General features: G+C 43.8%; 1 protein-coding gene across 1 annotated transcript in view; it reads left to right on the plus strand.

Annotated features, from left to right (window-relative positions):
* The first annotated feature begins 5053 nt into the window (after positions 1-5053).
* Positions 5054-20055, plus strand: part of LOC147031545 (uncharacterized) — a 51916-nt gene continuing 36914 nt past the window's right edge. Inside the window, exon 1 of the mRNA XM_085864858.1 lies at positions 5054-5205. Within this exon, the coding sequence (XP_085720984.1) occupies positions 5124-5205 (82 nt within the window). The 5' untranslated portion in view covers positions 5054-5123. The remainder of the gene's footprint in view (positions 5206-20055) is intronic.

Genomic DNA, 20055 nt, shown 5'->3' on the forward strand with positions numbered 1-20055 from the left:
ATACTCAAGGTGGATTGAAAGATATGGCACAACAAAAGTTAGTGAAGTCATGCTCGCCAAATTGAGAGAAGCATTTTGTCACACAGGGCCTTACCTACCTTCTGTTGCCTGTTGTTGGCTTCGTGGTTAGGGTGGTGGCTTGGGATCCTATCATCCTGAGTTCGAGCCCCGTTGGCCACTGAATTAACACCAGGGGGTTCTCATCCTGTCATCCTTTCGAGGTCGGCGAAATGAGCACCAGTGTACTGGTAATTGGGGCACTGCATCAGTGGCATAGCTGTGCCCCTAACCAATGATGCAACCAGCAGCCAAAAAGGCTGCACATGTTGGGAACCTACCTTCTTGTGTCTGACAGTAGACCTCGTTTTACGAGCACATAATTTACAAAATTCTTGAACATGAATGAAAATGGACATCAGGAGTGCTCCATACCATCCAGTGACAAATGGGCTAGTGGAACATGCGGTGCAAACCGTGAAATTGTCACTGCGCAAAATGAGTGGTCCCTTGCACACTCGCATGTCAAAATGTCTCCTGAGTTATCACACAACACTATCCAGCTATTATGGTGATGACCTTGATTCCCAAAGACTAAAGGCACAATTGCTGACATCAGAAAATGTCCACGTCCAAAAAAAATGGTGCAATTACGAGGGACATCATTGACCACCTCGGCGATAGCAATTTCAACAAGAATGGCACTCGGTAGAGGGCATACCTCCACCATGTAATGCCTGATCCACGAGAACATGTTGGGTCCAATACATTTTTGAAATATTATGCGACACAGTACTATATCATTTTTAGCCCTATCTCTGAATGGTGAAGAATCACTTTTCAAATTAAATAATTCTCGTATCCAGATCCGGATTCAGATCTTCACCAAAATTGAATTTGTCATGGTCACACACACACAACGAGTCCACCAAGTTTCATCCGAATTCATTGTCTACTTTTTGAGATATATTGTACACACACACACACACACACACACACACACACACACACACACACACACACACACACACACACACACACACACACACACACACACACACACACACACACACACACACACACACACACACACACACACACAACGAGAACGAACAGACAGAGACAGAAAAAAAAAAAACAACCCCCAAGTTAGGTGGTGGAGGTCATAAAATGGTCCCACAAGTAGTGAAGCTGCTCTCTTTCTATCAAGTGCAGCCTGGTGCTGCTGGTTGCATCTTTGGTTGGGACACGGCTATGCCACTGATACGGTGTCCCCCTTACCAGTACACTGGTTCTCATTTTGCTGACCTCGGAAGGATGACAGGGTGAGTGCCGACCTCGGAAGGATGACAGGCTGAGTCAACCTCCTGGTGTATATTAATTCAGCAGCCAACTTAATTCAGCAGCCAACAAGGCTTGAACTCAGGACCCTAGGATCCCAAACCACCACCCTAACCACTAAGCCAACACCAGGCTTACAAGTGAAACTGCTGCAACTCTGCTTTGTCTTTTTTATCAACTGCGACAGCCGAGAGGTCTTTCAATCAGCCGAGGAGACTCAAAACTTACCTGAGAAGCACAATGGGGCAGGAGAAGCTGAGCCATCTTGCACTCCTCTCAATACATCATGAAAAGTTGGATAGCTTAGACCTGAGAGGGGTTATCAATGCATTTATTGTAAAGAGCGAATTGTGGCGAAAGGTTTTCAAGACATTTTAAAAGCACATACGCAGTAAGTCTCCATTTCAAGATATATTCTATGATCTTTTTATCCCGTGGGGTCTTCCACCCCACGGGGTCTAAGCGCCCCTCGTGTTCTCTCTTTTATTGTGTACACTTTATTTGAACGTCTATTTCTCCATTATTCGTGAACAGAATTCGGTGAAAATTGACAGGCATTTACGAGACGCATGCACAGGCATTAACTGAGCCCAAAGTGTGATTTTGGGCCGAGGAACAGCCCATTTTGGCCCATTTTCTTAAAATTGCTATTTCTTGGTTATTCGTGAAAGAAACCAGACCAAATTTGACAGGTATATTCTTGAGGTCACTCTGCAGGCATTAACTGAGCCCAAAGTGAGATTATGGCCCTTTTGGCCAACAAATGGCCCTCTTGGCCCATTTTTTATAAAATTGCTATTTCTCGGTTGTTCGTAAACGTAACCGAACCAAACTTGACAGGTATCTTCTAGAGACCATTCCCCAGGCATTAACTGGGCCCAAAGTGCAATTCCCGCCCTTTGGGCCGAGAAACGGCCCTTTCAGCCAATTTTCTTAAAATTGTTATTTCTTGGTTGTTCGTAAACGGAACCGAACCAAACTGGACAGGTATATTCTAGAGACCATTCCCAATACATTAACTAGACCCAAAGTGTGATTCCAGCCTCTATTAAATTGATTCAAAAGTCTCTAAAAGATTAAAAGTCTCCTTACTTATTGATTCGCATTCATGCGATAACCAAGCGATAAATAAATACAGGAGGCATATGTGAGAAAATTCTCTGATATCAACTACCTCAAGTGTGGGTGGGTTGTTAACTGTCCAACAATCCGTCAACCAATCATCGTGATAATATCACAAAATTTTCTATAACCCAAATACATCATCAAATATTCTGACAGATGTCCTTTAGTGAATACAAATTATGTTGATCAATGAATGGCTTATTTTCCTTCCTCAATCTATTGAAAACGCTATGCAGGGGTACCCGTAAGAAGATTTTCTGATACCACCCAACCCACCAATCGGGGATTTGATATCAAAATTTCTGTCCCTAAAAAAAAGAATGGTTGAAATCAGAACAAGTTCAGATTGCGAACATACCCCGTGGGAGTTCATTCGTTCAACTCTCAGGTGAGCGATAGCATGGCCGACAGATAGTTTTGAAATTAGGTAAGATTATCATCGCATCAGAAAAAGAAACCAGAACACCTCACAATAATGAGGCTACTTTCATATCATCATTTGTGATTTAATTTTGCATTGGGCATCGACCAGTGCATTTAATTTTTTTCAAAAAACTTTTACCCATTTTACATACAATTTCATATATTTACATCAATCATTTTACGTACAATTTCATACATTTACATCAATCATTTTACATACAATTTCAAATATTTGCATCAATCATTTTACATACAATTTCATGCATTTACATCAATCATTTTACATACAATTTCATATATTTACATCAATCATTTTTCATACAATTTCATATATTTACATAAATCATTTAACATACAATTTCATATATTTACATCAATCATTTTATGTACAATTTCATATATTTACATCAATCATTTTACATACAATTTCATATATTTACATCAATAATTTTACATACAATTTCATATATTTACGGCTAAGCGCATGTAAGTGGTTACCACCCCTATTTTAGGGCATACCCTGACTTGAGTGGCATTTTTGAAAGTCACAAAGACTACTACTCGTCATGAAATTTTGTTCATTGCACAGACAGTGTTCCATAGGACCTTAAAATATATAGGTTCATGGGCCTATGATGTATATTACTGAATCTGCAGTATTTTTATTGAATATACATGCCCAGTATTGGCCTTTTTTCTTGTTTCACCTTAAAATATGACATATATTAGACCATGCAAAAATACAACATATAAAACATTCTATATGAAACTTCTCATCTAATCAAAAGGTTGTCACCCACCGTCTGAGAAAATCAGCATTTGTGTCGGTCAGTGGTGGATTCGCATGATATATGCACATTCTGGCATATTTTTATTTTTTCTTGTTTTATTGCCCTTTTAGAGCCTGGGACTATGAAATCCCCGAACAAAATGACTAGTTTATCAATAACTCATATTTACGTGTGTTACATTATTCAACTTATTGCCGATAATCAATGCAAAAAAAATTGAGATGATCCGGGTGGATACTTAATTACAGCGGCTTGACCGAACTTTCCAACCCAAATGTCTGACTGCATGTCACGTTTTAAAAAAAAATGCTTTTATTCTTCTGTGCATCAGATTATTTTCACTAAAATTTATTTACAAATGGGGCACAGTGATTATAGATATAATAGTATAAAACAAATATTTAAAACATGCATGGCTTTGGTTTAGAGTAATTTTGCATTTTTGTCCGACTGCACGTCACACTTTTTTGAATTTGATTAAAAAATTAATTTTCTTTAAAATATTTTAAAATATTTTTCCAGGTATTTAAAAAATATTTTATTAATTTGGAAGGCAGTTAAAACAGTTTTGGAGAATTTAGAGAGCTTTTTGTTACTCCCAGAATTGATTGAATTGAAAATTTACGTCCAAGAATTTGTTCGATAAATCTTCTCTCTTTTAGTACTTTTCAGCATCTGACAGTCACTGAATAGAGCAGTAATAAAAAAAATAGGTATGTATTATTTCTTAATAATCCCAGAAATTGGTATTTTGATTATTAGATTACTTGCTAGAATAATTTATATACTATGACCTTCATTTATTTTGCCAAAAAATAAAAATTTGGTAATTTCATTGAAAACTCGCAAAACCATCAGAATAGGTACCCCTTCTTCAAAGTATCATATTTCGGTATATATATATATATATATATATATATATATATATATATATATATATATATATATATATGTAATTAAGCTATACGGTTTTTTGTTCTGAACTCAGTTAGACTTACACTTTCAGGAAAATGTAGTGAGAAGGCAATGGAACAAACTTCACTTTTTGACATTTTTGAAACAGAGTGGTTACCACTTACATGCGCTTGGCCTTACATCAATCATTTTACATACAATTTCATATATTTACATCAATCATTTTACATACAATTTTAGATATTTACATCAATCATTTTACATACAATACACTCAATTTGTAGACATCTTTTCATTTTCACACATTTTATATTATATGTAGAACATAAATTTTGTCCATGGCCCATGGTTAGATGGGTAGATTGACGCAATTTATGGATTTGATAGAAAATTATCGATAGGGTTAGGTTTTTGAATTTTTTTTTTTAAATTAAATGCGCTGGGGGATGCCCAAGGCAAAATTAAGTCGCAAATGATGATATGAAACTAGCCTCACTCTTGTGAGGTGTTCTGGTTTCTTTTTCTGATGCGATGAAAATCTTACCAAAGGTCAAAACTATCCGTCGTCCGTGCTATCGTTCACCTGAGAGTTGTACGAATGAACTCCCATGGGGTATGTTTGAAATTCGAACTTGTTTTTAAAGTTTAGATTGACAATATTCACCATGGCATGTATCACACACAAGGTTCACATGTATATGTTCATGTCTGTAAAGAGAGACACAGGTGCAAATGCAGAAGGTGAAACATGACTTCACTACATAGTGTACAACCAGGATTGTTACTTGCAAACAACACACAAAGCCATGGAGTGATCGATTGTTTCCTTCAATGTAGTCTGTATCAACACTTGTTTTGAATTGGTCTATCTTACATGTATCCGATCGAGAGGCCTATTGTTAAAACTAGCAAAGTACCCACCCTGTGGGCGACCTTGTTCCAAGCATTTATCACGTTCTTTTGACACATACCTATATTTGGGCAGTGTATAGGCAGCTGACAGCTGCCTCAATCTCTCCCAAAAATAAAAATAAATAACACGGGTTACGTGCATGAAGCAAAAACATACCTCCTGCTGATTATTCAAAATCCTGTACTGTATGATAAATGGAGACTTGTAATACCCTCCCCCACCTGCAGGTGGTGCTACACGATACACATTTACATAGAGAGTTTGCATTCTCCTCCATCCCCAAGACCACAAGCAAAGATAAAAAAAACCTCTATACATTAATTGAGGTCATGCTGATGCTATGTAGCTAATATGGATGTAATTGGCCCAGAACTGTAAGAGTAGTAGCATGACAGACAGACAGACACACACAAACACCGCTCTGTGTATTGTGGTAAAAGGCTTGCACTCGGCATGTAATGTACGTGCTTGTTTTGATGTACGGTGAGTAAAACTCACCGGTGAAGATGGACCTTTATGATTTGTGTGTGATTCGCTCTAATCATGTTTCACGAATGAGTATCGACATATTCGGGTGTTCATTGGTAAACCACGTGCTGGATTTGGACCCTCCTCCCCCACAACACCCACATACAATTTGGCATTCTTTCATAGAGTTCCATTTTCTTTTGAACATGTTCATCCTCCTTAAGTGTGTAGTCGATGAGGAATAATTTTTGATCGGATCTACATTTGATGACAGCGAGGCCGTGCGGCCGTAATGTGTCCATCGCTTCGCTGTTAGGGTTTCATCAAAAGACAGAATGCTTTACTTCACAAACATATTGCGTGTCCATCTGCGATGTGAATCTCATTGAGGATGTAAAATGAAGTAAAATTCGTGAAAAATGGACTTTTTGTAACACTTAGTTGTTGTGGTGGCTGTGGTTGTTGCTGTTTGTGTGTGCTCCTTCTTCTCCTTTAAAGGTTTCCTGCTGTCATTGAATAGCAAATGTTACTGCTCACATTGTGTTACGACCTTGCCCTTGGGTCGAGGGCTCGGGGTACAGCCGATTTCTCCGGAGGTCCTCATTGACGTACTCGGGAGATCAATACGTTTCCCCGTTAAGTGGTCGTTTTCCCGTTAAATGGTCGTGCCCTCGAATCAGCCAGAAATGACCGAGCGAGATTGTCCATGTGCTTGCATAACCCCAGAGGTACACAGAAGGCGAATGTACACCGATCAACCAATACAATTACAGTTCAGAAATTAATGAAGATCCTTTACTCAGGATAAACCAAACTGCAGGATATACAATCAAGCATTAAAAAAACGAGGAAAATTCCACGGACACGTGGAGGTAAAAAATTAATTAATGAAATAACGACAGACAGGTGTCAAGACAAGACAGACACAACAATCAAACACCCCCCCCTCCCCCACCACCCAGACAAATGTCCTCATCTAATCCCAAAGAAGGATGGCGGGGAAGCAACATGACAAAAGAATATCCACCAAGATATAAAGAAAACAATGTGTAAAGGAGAAAGGTGGGGGAAATAAGAAGAATTATTCAGGCCTGTTTGAGTTGACGTTCCAATGGCCTCGCCCCAGCCACAGGCCACAAAGCTGACACTTCACCACCACCCCTCCCTCTCTCTGGAAGGGTTCTCAAACTTCGCCAATGAACGAACCTCCACTCCTCCACACCCCTCTCTTCCCCTTCACACTCTCTCCCTCCATCCCCACATCCTCTCCCCTCTCTCCCTCCATCTGCACACTCTCCACATCCCTCCCTCCACACCCCTCCCTCTCCACACCCTCTCCTTCCTCTCCCTCTCCACACCCTCCTACATCTTCCCTCCCTCTCACTTCCTCTCACCTCCCTCTCCCATCTCCCCCCCACCACCACAAACAGGTGTGCCGACAATGTCACCCCCCCAAACCTCATAAAGTATTATGGATTTCACATTATAATTGAAACACACACACACACACACACACACACACACACACACACACACACACACACACACACACACACACACACACACACACTACAGTATTGGCTGTTTCTGAAATATAATATAATTTAAAGGATTTCTGTAAATAATGTTCACCTCAAAACATCGTTCATGAACCGAAAGTAAGAACCTTAACTTCTAAACCTTTGAATGGTTTCCCGACCGCATGGATCATCAGCTGGGCACCGTTCTTCCTTGGGGTTTCGATCCTTTCAGCCCATGACCTCTCCAAACGGTGTATCCACAACCTTGGTCACGGATCCACATCAATCGATCAACTACATCAGTCGATCCCCTAAATCAGTACATCCACAACCTCAGTTGCGTCCTGGCAGTCAGTCAACCCATCAATGCAACCTCACTGAGCTAATAATTTGGTCAAATTATAAGCTCATCAAGAGCTAATAATTAAATCATCAATTATTAAATCATCAAGAGCTAATAATTGGGTCAAATTTCCCGGCTAAACTAACATGCGCACTACGCTGGACCAATGAAGGAAAAGACAGAACGAGCTGAGTACATTTATAATGATGGGAATTTATTTACAAAGCAAGGGCAGGGAAAGGTCATGGGGCACAATAATACAAGTTTTTATTCAGCAATGTGTACAGCCGAGAAAGCAAGGATTCTTGGGGTGCGGCAAAATAAATGCAGTTATATCCAAAGAGAAGACGCAGGACAGAGCTAACCTGATATAAAACTTCTACACTGTTAACTTATGCTCACAATACAGGTGCAATCAGACACCCACCTGAGGAAATTAGAGAGCAAAAAAGATGAGAGACAGTTGCGGTGTTTACGACCTCTTTCAAGACCTTACGGCTGACGGACCCAGTTGCTTAGAAGGGGGGAGGAGGGAAGAAAACTGGGGAGTCTATGGTGCGTGAATGGGAGGTGCAAATGTGATACAGATGAGGTGCAGAAGAGGAAGAGTGAAGGAGTACGTGTGTGTCTGTAATTACTATTTTAGTAATTTGATTCTACAGTAGATGAGATAGTAAATGTGGAGAGTCTGTAAATGTGAATGGTAATGAAGATTGACTGAAGAACGCAGCGGAAGCCAAGCGCTGATGACCCGATGATGAGCTGGCAACTCCTCGGAAATTATTCTGTGACTGTTCGCTCGGCTCAGTCTCGGTGAGCCTTCGCTCAACTCAGGCTCAGTGACTGGTGTTGTCCTTCTCTGGCTCAGTGACTGGCTGTGTGTCTCTGCAGCTATTTTATAGAGGCCAGGCGAAGGAGAAGCCAAAAAGCTGATCAAAATGCCCTGTAGGTACATCCGAGCATCCTTATTGGCATGTAGACGCGACCCTGAGTAGCCCCACCTCGCCAGACTCTGGAACCGAAAATGGCTTCATTTGCTCCCAGGCTTGGCGATGCAACAGAGCTCCGGGATTTACATAGGGAGTGTGTTTTTGGGAGCGCTCTCTGGCCATGAACGATTGAACGTGCACTGGGCTCCAATCTCGCATCGTTATTTAGCGGAGCACCACAGCTACCCAGACGTCGTTGAAGAAGTCCCAGTGCGTATTTGCACTTCGAGCTGCATGCTAATATGGTCTTACTCGAAGGCACCGCAATCTCCTCTGTTCACTGACATCCTTAAAGGACTGTGGTGAGCGTCCGGGATGCCAACTGTGGACGCGTTGCTTCATAGCGGTTGTAAGTGTGGTAGGGGAAGCACTATGGTGTTCGTGGTAAAGACATTGAAGCATTGGGAGCAGTTGAAGTGGTTGTGGAGAGGAGGAATTTGTGGTGAAGAGATCGAGCGTAGGTTTTTATGTGGATTTTTAGGAGGTGTTGTGGTGATTTGTGGTGTGTAGCGTTGTGATGAGTATGGTGAGGCTCTGAGGTGAAACGTCAGTTGGTGAATGGCACGCAGTTTGAACAGAGAAATTGCGCGCGTATGTTCATGACACTCCTCGTGTAATGTCACTGTCTGGTTTGTGGCGTGCATGCATGTGTGAAGGAGAGGTCATGTGTGAAGTAAAGTGAAATAAAATAGGTGAAAGAATAGCAAATGGAAGACCTAACTAAAAGCCCTATACTGTTGCAGAAATGGGCCCTTAGTGGGTTATTAAATATAGGATTAGCCCAGATCCCCCCTTAAATGCATGTTTAGCCAGGTTGTTTGGTAATCTGACGTTACATGTGTGTGTCGGGAGGTATAGCAGGCTGTCCAGTGTTCATACGGTGGTGGTTTACCGAGAGGCGCCTACTTTTTTCCTTCCCCCCTTCTAACGAGCCCCGACCCAGGGCCCTGACAGTCAGTCAACAAGACGTGTCAGCAAGCCATTGGGGAGAGCTGCTGTAAAGTCGAACGATGGACCAATCACGTGTCCCCAGAGGCGGTCCTGAGAAGCCCACCCCGAAAGGCGAGAGGAACTGGCTGCTGTGTGAGTCTGGGATCTGCTTCATGAGGAGTGGCTTGGGCGGCTGTTCCTCCTTGGCCTGGATTCGCATACTGGACCTTGTGAGAAACCAGCTGGAACGCACCGGATCTTTAGCTCCTGTGCCGTCGTCCTTTCAGAGGCTGGACGCGCCGAGGCTGGTGCATGAGCGGTGCCGGCAAAAAGAGTACGTCGCCGCCATCTTGTCACGCGGCATGCGCGAGCGGTGCCGATAGGAGTACGAGCGCCATTTTGCCATGCTGCATGCTCGAGCTGGGTGCTCGAATCCGACGACATCGGCTTGTTACGAGCCGCATTCGTGCCTCACACACTTTTCCTCTCATCCATGAGGCACGACCAAGTACTCCGTGTCTTGTCTGCATGTTGTCTCCATCTTGTCTGCATGTTGTCCAGGCCTAAGGCTTATTTCGCTTGGGCCCCCTTCGAAACCCGTATCCGTAGATCCCTAGTAAAGAGCGGGTTATAGATTAGTTATAACATTGTCGTGAATGCTTTGCTTGTGTCGTGTTTCCCCGATGTGTCCCCAATAAATCTGGCTTTATACGAGATTTGCTGCCTTGAATTTATTCGTGCCGCGCTGAGGAACAATCCGCTCGATTTGTATACAAAACCAAAATGGTTACGGGCTGGCAGACTTCGCTCGGTCTCTGATCAAACCCAGTCTGTAGCCGGGGTCTATATCCCCAACTGGTATGGCCCAGGTGTGCGCTGGTATCGTGATCTGAGGTGCGTGACCCGAGGCCTGTGCCGAACTAGCCGGCGTTATAACCCCGGAGACGGCGGTGCTGTTAAGTGCCGCCGAATCTTCAACAATACAACGCATCTTGTCCTACATACCCACTGGACTTAATGGAAGTGCCAACTGAATTAATACTAATGAAAGAACTATCTTGGAATGCTATATGTTGGGTGTCATTGCCTTGGGGGAGTGCTGGCTTCGCAGAACTGCAACAATATATAAAATCATGAACATCTTACCTTAAATATAACACATCCACCAACAATCACGACCACCCCACTCACCTCTGGTCGATGGATTAAACTGTTATTCAAATATTCAAACGTTTATTTATGAAGGTTTTTTTTTTTTTTTTACCTGCTTGTCTCCAAGCAACCACTGAAATGAGTTTAAAATATATATATAGATGTTAATAATGTATTTATATAAATATCTCGTTAATAGTATTTTTATCTCATCTGGAATTTACATTCCAGATAAGATATTGTCATCGTGCACCGTCCGTCCATCCGTCCGTTCGTCCGTCTCCTTTTTCGACTTCTTCGGCCAAACCGCTCTTCCGATCCTGCTGAAATTTTGCAGCAACATTCCTCTCCTGACTGGTAACAGGAATTGCTTAGCTCATTCCAGTCACATGACTTTAACGAGGTCAAAATGATGGACTTAGTAAATTACTTTTAAAAAATCTTCTCCAGACCCACCAGTGAGAATGCTACCAAATTTGGGTTACAAAATTATCAAAGGGTCCTGATGTTAAATTGCAAATGCCATGCCGATCACATGACTGGATGTGTGTCAAAATGGCCGACTTGGTCAATTTTGGGAAAATCGTGCAAATTCCTTCAATAATCTTCTTCTCTGGACCCAACAGTGAGAATGCTACCAAATTTGGGTTACAACATTATCACAGGGTCCAGATGTTAAATTACGAAGGCCATGCCGATCACATGACCGGACATGTGTCAAAATGGCTGACTTCGTCAATTTTTGGAAAATCGTGTAAATTCCTTCAATAGTCTTCTTCTCCAGACCCAACAGTCAGAATGCTACCAAATTTGGGTTACAACATTAGGACAGGGTCGTGATGTTGAAATTGTGTTGGCCATGCTGATCACGTGACCGGAAGTGTGTCAAAATGTCAAACTTTGTCAATTTTTGTGAAAATCGCGTAAATTCCTTCAATAGTCTTCTTCTCCAGACCCAACAGTCAGAATGCTACCAAATTTGGGTTACAACATTAGGACAGGGTCGTGATGTTGAAATTGCGTTGGCCATGCTGATCACGTGACCGGAAGTGTGTCAAAATGTCAAACTTTGTCAATTTTTGTGAAAATCGCATAATTTCCTTCAAATTCTTCTTCTCCAAACCCACCAGTCAAAAACCCACCAAATTTGGGTTCACAACATTTGGACACGGTCCCAATGTTAAATAGCGAAGGCGATGCTGATCAAGTAACCGGAAATGTGCCAAAATGGCCAACTTAGTCAATTTTTGTGAAAATCACATGAATGCCTTCAAAAATCTTCTTCTCCAGACCCACCAGTCAGAAACCCACCAAATTTGGGTTCACAACATTAGGACACAGTCCCAATGTTAAATAACGAAGGCGATGCTGATCAAGTAACCGGAAATGTGCCAAAGTGGCCAACTTAGTCAATTTTTGTGAAAATCACATAAATGCCTTCAAAAATCTTCTTCTCCAGACACACCAGTCAGAATCCTACCAATTTTGGGTTCCAACATTAGTTCAGGGCCCAGATAAGCTGCAGGTCCAGTGGTCCTTTTTTTTTACCTCCACCACTGAAGTTGAAGGAGGTTATGTTTTCACCCCTTTCTGTCTGTTTGTCTGTGTGCAGGATATCTCAACAAGTTGTGGACGGATCCGGATGAAATTTTGTGGACTGGTTCGGTGTGTGACAATTAGATTTTAGGACAAAGTAATTAGATTTTGACGAACTAATTAGAAGGACGAACTAATTAGATTTTGGTGAATATCTGGATCTGGATCTGACAACTAGAATTTTAAAAGTGATTCTTCACCATTGAGAAATCGGGCCAAAAACGATATTTCGCACAACATCTCAAAAAGTTGTGGAGGATTCGGCCGAAACTTGGTGGACATGCTGGGTGTATGGCAAGTTAGAATTTTTTCAATTTTGGTGAAGATCTGAATCCGGATCTGGATGTGAGGGTTATTTAATTTTCAAAGTTATTCTTCACCATTCAGATTTCGGGCCAAAAACGATATAGTTCTGTATATCATGATATTTCAAACATGTATTGGGCCCGATATGTTCTCATGGATCAGGCATAACGTGGTGGCGGTACGTGCTCTACCGAGTGCCCTTCTAGCTACTATTTGTATTGTATTTTACTAACTATATTTGGTGTCGTTTTATGATCTTAAAGAAAACTTGTTTACTTTGCTAACTGTAGCTCCCTGTGTTAACATATGTCTAACTAGTTGTTTTAATCTATTGACAAGTTCAGTGCTGTGTGTGGTTGCTCTCACGGTCTTAATTATTTCACCTGCAACCTTACCATAGAATAGCTTCTTAGAAATGTTGTTGTCTAAGAAAGGCATTTGTACAATGTGGAATGGAAAAGCATCTCAATTATCAAATAATTTGGTGTGAAATTTATTATTATTGATATCGATTTGTGTTGATATCAAACACACACACACACACACACACACACACACACACACACACACACACACACACACACACACACACACACACACACACACACACACACACACACACACACACACAGACACACACACATACACGCACACACACACACACACACACACACACACACACACACACACACACACACACACACACACACACACACACACACACACACACACGTATGATTACCTTCATATTACCTGGAAATTCTGAACTTCCTCCCTCCACCCATGTGGACATTTTGTTCAACAGTGAACACGTTATCAGTTGAACCATATTTTCATTCAGTCAAGGCAGTGTCGTGTTGCCAATCTTGTTCCTTAAACTGAAGCTGCCTCGCCGATGGTCTGAAAAACTTCCTTTTTCTGATGACAGTTTCGTGAGTTCTCTGTTTTCCTTCCTCTCATCTAATGCTTCAATAGTTTAAGCGATTGTGGCACAAGCACCACCTGTCCATGGTTGCAAAGCAGTTCTGACTTCATCAAGGGATTGTCTTGCGAACTTCTGGTGTTTTAGCTGTCCAAGCAGCTCAAAGACGACTCGACACTTCATATCTTTACGACCTTTTACACTGCAGACTTCTACTGGTGAGACATTTCTTTAACCCCAACTGGGCGACAGCCAGGTTGGGGGCTTATATGTTTGGTCCTTCTGGAGCCTCTATACTCAAAAATGACGGGATGTATCTCTTTCATAATTCAACATGTGTATTATATGCGGTAATATCTGGGAATGAGGAAAGTCAAATGATTTTGCTATCGGAGCTAATTTGAATTTTTGACAATTTGGAAAATAATTATGGGGGAATTGTACAGGATTGTAGATGCTTTCTGGAACTATTATTTATTTATGTACATTTTACTACCAACTACCAACACAAAACTTTGAATTATTTATAGACACTTTGTCATCTCCACTACTGACACACAACCTTGCATTATTCATCGATATATACTTCACCATCTCCACGACCATGCAATATCGTTTTTGGCCCCATCTCTCAATGGTGAAGAATCGCTTTAAAGATTCAAGTGTACAGATCCGGATTCGGATCTTCACCAAAATTAATCCTTGCTGTCCTTGGCCGGTCACCTACATACACAAAAAATTTCAGAATGATTGCTTGAAAACTGTGGCCAAAATTGTTAATTCGAGTGACAAACAGACAGACAGACAAATGCAACAGACCAACAAACTTGGTGAAAAATGTTTTTCACCAAGTAACAAACAAACAAACAGACAGACAGACAAACGGATCCAAATACAATATCCTCTCCTCTGGCTTGGGTAACAAGAAAAAAACTGAGTACGCCCTTTCCGCACGCGTCATCACCGGCATTAGGCACCTGGTGATAATGTCGTGCAGCGTCGTCTGGAGGTGGAATAGGGAGGAGCAGTGCACAACAATAAATACATGGCGCAGGAGGTGAAATTCACTCCACGTGATGTGCAATATGCGCAGAGTGAAATGAGTGTTTATTTATGTTTGTAGGTTGTCTAATAAATAATATAGAAGCACACCTGACGCTAGGCCGAGACTTCAGACTGGCATGCTCACAAGGCTGTGAAGCCCATCACTTTTGATGGGCTTTTATACATACATATGTGTGTGTGTGTGTGTATATATATATATATATATATATATATATATATATATATATATATATATATATATATATATATATATATATATATATATATATATATGATCAACACACTCTGGCACACCCGGCAGATCCATGTGGTGTCTGTTTCATCGGTTGCTATTTGCGCTGGCTCATTCCTTCGAACAGATTTCTCCTTCAGGTTAATTAAACGATTCGTTTCAGCTGTTCTCCCACCATTCTGTACTGCTACACTCCATTTTCCTCTGTCACAGGCGATATCCTCCCAAGAAGTACGGTCGATGTTTGTCGCTTTCAGATGTTCTTTCATCACAACTTTGAATCTACGCTTTGGACCACTTTGGTGTCGTTTGCTGTCCATGATCTGTCCATGAAAGATTCGCTTTGGCAGACGAGTGTCTGGTATATGAACAACATGTCCAGTCCAGCATAGCTGTGCACTCATCAGTATTGCCTCAATGCTGGACAACCTGGCTCGCTCCAGCACTTCATAGTTGCATACACGCTGCTGCCATGAAATGCACATAACTTAGCTCACACACTGCTGTTGGAAAGCCTCTGCTTTATGTGGCATTGGTATGTTGTCCAGGTCTCTGACCCATAGAGCACAATTGTAAGGTCAACTGCCCGATACACTTGGATTTTAGTGCGAAGATGGATGCCTCTAACTCTCCACACTGTCACTGATACTCAGCAGACCAAAATCCTTTGAGGCTTTGTAGATATGGTTAGCTAGGTCTGAATCCAGGTTGACATCGTCTTGGAGAACACCACCAAGGTAAGTGAACTGACTGACTTGCTTAAGTTCTGTACCCTCAATCGTTATTCTTGGAACTGGTGGCATTTGCTCAGGTGCTGCTTGCATCATGACCTCATTTTTGCTAAAGCTGATATTCAGTCCAAATTTAGAAGCAGCACCAGCAAATTTGTCACATGTTTTTATTTATATATACTTTACTATCTCCATAACTACATGCAATTATTTCTTCACCAGCAAATACCACCCATCACTTCGCTGACGGGAATTCTAAAAGGGGGGAGGGGGGAGAAAGAGGGGGAAAGAGAGAGAGAGAGAGATGGGTGGGAGAGAGAGGGGTGTGGGAATGAGGAGGGGTGTGGTAGGGAGGAGGGGTGAGGGAAGGGAAGACAGCGTGAGGTGAGAGGAAGGGAAGCTAAGTGAAGGAAGGGAAGGAATGTGAAGCATTAATTTCGATTCATACTGTGTCATCAAAATGATTCTGCGTAGAAAAACAGTGAATATGTAGACAAAATAATGTCTGAAATTCATTTTCTACCAGTCATACTATAAACACGACCCAGAGACAAACACCGCTCAAACACGTCCGGAGACAAAACCCGCCGGACGCATCCGGAGCCAAGCCGTCTGGCCACAAACACTGCTCGGATACATCCGAAAGACAAACTCACATCCGGACGCATCCGAAGACAAACTCCTATCCAGAGACAAACTCCTGTCTGGACACGTCCGAAGACAAACTCCCGTCCGGACATAAATACTGCCCGAACGTGTCCGGAGCAAAGCTGTCCAGAGACAAACACCGCCAGGATGCGTCTGGAGACAAACATTGCCAGACACATCCAGAGACAAACACCGCCCAGAGGCGTCCAGAGACAAACACCGCCCAGACGTGTCCAAAGACAAACACCGCCCGGACGCGTCCAGAGACAAACACCGCCCGAATTCGCGCCCGCCGGCGTGCGAGTGGCCACGTAACTCGAATCGCGGCACGTCGCCCACCAGACGGACAATTCCGTCGTGACCCTCTCGGACTAACGCCGGGAACTAGTCACGGGTGGGCCTTTCGGCCTCACCACGATCGTGCCAATCGGCCCCCCGCGTGGGATAGGGTTGTTCGCCAAATTCGACCTACCTAAGTACCCACACGGAGGGTAGACCGGGCGATCGCACCTCGCCGCAGGTCGACTCCGGACACGGGCCACTGAAGCGACCCGTTCCGTACTATCGGGATAACCGAACGGTGTTATATCATCGACCTCGACGGTTCCGATTAATTATCGGGCTATTTAGCCCACTAAATTATCGGATAATTTATTATAATAATTAATATAATTAATATAAACTAATTATCGGATAATTTAGCCCACTACCAACCCTTTACGTGAAGTAAGATGGAGATTCAATTAAAGAAAAGACGAAGCGAAACGGGAAAAACAGTTCAACATGAGGCACATTTATTCCGCGGAACACGGAAAGCACACATATACAATTACAACAATTATGCACCAAAAGCAATTGCAACAAAAGAAGCACAACAATGCAGATCTACTACCGACTACGCGAGCACACGGCAACACTTACACAGTTTTACTTTACAGACGGCGCCGACAACACATATACTCAAAAGCAAAAGAAAAGGGCCACCCTCAACGACAAAGGGGCAGACGGGGTCTGTGGGCGCGAGACCGGGTGGAGCCTACCCGTCTTGTGATGAGCCGCAAATGCCGCGGCGGTGCCCCGACTCTGCGCTCCTCCGCGGGTTTCGTTGGCACTGCTTGGAATGGGGTGGGAACGGGGCCCCCTTTCCGCACTATCTCAGCACGGGGGTGGGGGGGGGAAGGGGTGAATTGTTGATGCTCTGGGGAAAGATGATAGCTGGCTTGCTTGGGTCCCGCGACGAGCGACTCCTCTGCGACCTCGACCGCGCGCCCGGCTTCCCCTCTCTGCAGCTCCCCGACAGACTCCGAACCCCGACAGACTGACTCTCCTCCAGACCCGTCTTGACTGCTGCTGTCACACTCTGCCGCCGCCACACCTCTCCAACTCGCCCGAGCCCAAAACTGACTGAATTCGCCCCGCGCTCGGTGCTTTATAGTATGGCAGGAGAACCCATATGCAAATTTCCGGATCAGGATGAGCTCGGGGGCGGAGCCACGCTTGCCCATTGGACGGAGGAAAAGTGGGCGTGAACCTCCCCTGATCCTCGAATTTGCATATATCGATTCTACTCCGACGCGCCTGGAGGCGGGGCCAAATCGCCCCGCGCTTGCTGATAGGACGGATCAGAAGTGGGCGTGTATCTTTCCTGATCCGACTTCTTCTCGGAAAGGCCGCTTTTTGCACCCGCGGCTCAGCGCGCGTCCCGCACGAGGCCAGGACAGCCTGACGCTCAGCGCCCACAAGCGGCGCGGGAACGGCCGCAGAAGGAGAGGCGAAGGTGGTGGAGGGCCTAAAGTGGCGGTGATGGCCATGGCGACGCTTGGAATGGCGGTGATGCGATGTTTACGGGAGCGAGCCGTGACGGTAAAGGTCGTGGCCGTTGGCATTGTTGTTGTTGTGAAGCGGCGTTGCGGTTGGTGGTTGTTGTGTGATGGCGGTTGAGACGTGGTTGGTTCAAAATAAAGATTGAACAGAAAAACGGCTATCTTAAAGGGTCGCAGCCCGAATGAATCACTTTTATTCCCTCTAAACAACGGGTTTGGGGCTAACTACACATGTACTTACAGAGATGTCTCACCTACGGGACCTGAATGGTGGTTTGCGAATTTCCTCAACCACAACACTATATATATATATATATATATATATATATATATATATATATATATATATATATATATATATATATATATATATATATTGTTGTGGAAATGGCCCTCAGTGTGTTAGTAAATATAGGATTAGCCCAGATCCCCATTAAATGCATGTTTAGCGAGGTTGTTCGGTAAATGGACGCTACATGTGTGTCGGGAGGTGTAAGAGGGTGTTCATTGTTCGTACATTGGTGGTGGACCGAGAGGTTCTTCTTCTTCCTTCCTTTCTCCGGACAATCGACTCCACCCAGCGTTCTGAGGGGGAGTGTCCCAAAGAAGGAAGTGAAACTGAAGGGAGAGCCAGTGGGCTTCGAGGCGAGCGAGCGAAGGAAAGGCGGTGGTGGATCTGCCGGGAGAGAAACTGAACCTGAGCGCGCCGAGTCTGTGATCGGTAGTGGTGAAACTGAGCACCAAGGTGGCTCGATCGGTTTTTTGTGAGGAGTGAGCCGAAAGAAAGGCGGGGAAAGGACTGCATGAGGTCTGTCTGCCCTCGGCTGGATGAGAAACGACCAGTGGGAGTCATGATCTGTTGTGTAAGGGATGGCTGTGTCTGTCTGCGATCTGCTTCGTGGAAGAGGCAGGAGAAACGACCAGTGGGAGTCAGCGATCGACCCTTATGAGGAGGACATCGACAGGTTCATCTGGAGTCCAGTGACGGAGCCTCTGACTGTCCCTACTCACCTCACGGCTCGACGACGTCTTGGAATCCCATGGACACAGCCTGCGGAGCCCAACACCTCGATTTGGCCTGATCTGGTGAACAGGCCAGGCCTGAACTTGTATGCTCGACCTTGTGAAAAGCCAGCTGGAGCATACCACCGTGGATCTTTCGCTCTGGTGCAGTCGACCTCGAGGGGTCTGAATGCGCCAAGGCTGCGTGCGTGAGGGCTGCGACACATGGACGAGCGCCATTTTGCTACGCGGCGTGCTCGAGCTTGGGTGCTCAAATCCGTGGACATCGGCTTTTCACGAGCCACATTCGTGCTTTGACACTTTCCTCTCATCCATGAAACATCACCAAGTACTCTGTGTCTTGTCTGCATGCTGTCCATGTCTTGTCTGCATGTTGTTTAAGGCTTATCTCGTTGGGGTCCCCTTCGAAACCTGTAATCCGTAGCCCCCTAGTTAAGAACGGGTAACAGATTAATTATAACATTGTCGTGAATGCTTTGCTTGTGTTGTGTTTCCCCGATGTGTCCCCAATAAATCTGGCTGATTTGTATGAAGTTGCCGCTTTGAATTAATTCGTGCCGCGTCGAGGAACGATCCGCTCAATTTGGATATAAAAACCAAAATAGTTAGACTGGCAGAATTCGCTCGGTATCTGACAAAACCAGTCTGTAAGCGGAGTCTATTCCCCCAACTGGCAAGGCACAGGTGTATTTTGGTCTTGTGATCTGAGGCGCGTAACCCGAGAATTGTGCGGAACCAGCCGGCGTTATAATGCTGGAGACGGTGGTGGTTGAGTGATGCCGAATATGTAACATTTGGCTGT

The sequence above is a fragment of the Eptatretus burgeri genome, chromosome 2 (assembly GCF_056783735.1).
Source record: "Eptatretus burgeri isolate ZD-2024b chromosome 2, Ebu_testis_v1, whole genome shotgun sequence".
NCBI classification, from domain to species: Eukaryota; Metazoa; Chordata; class Myxini; order Myxiniformes; family Myxinidae; genus Eptatretus; species Eptatretus burgeri.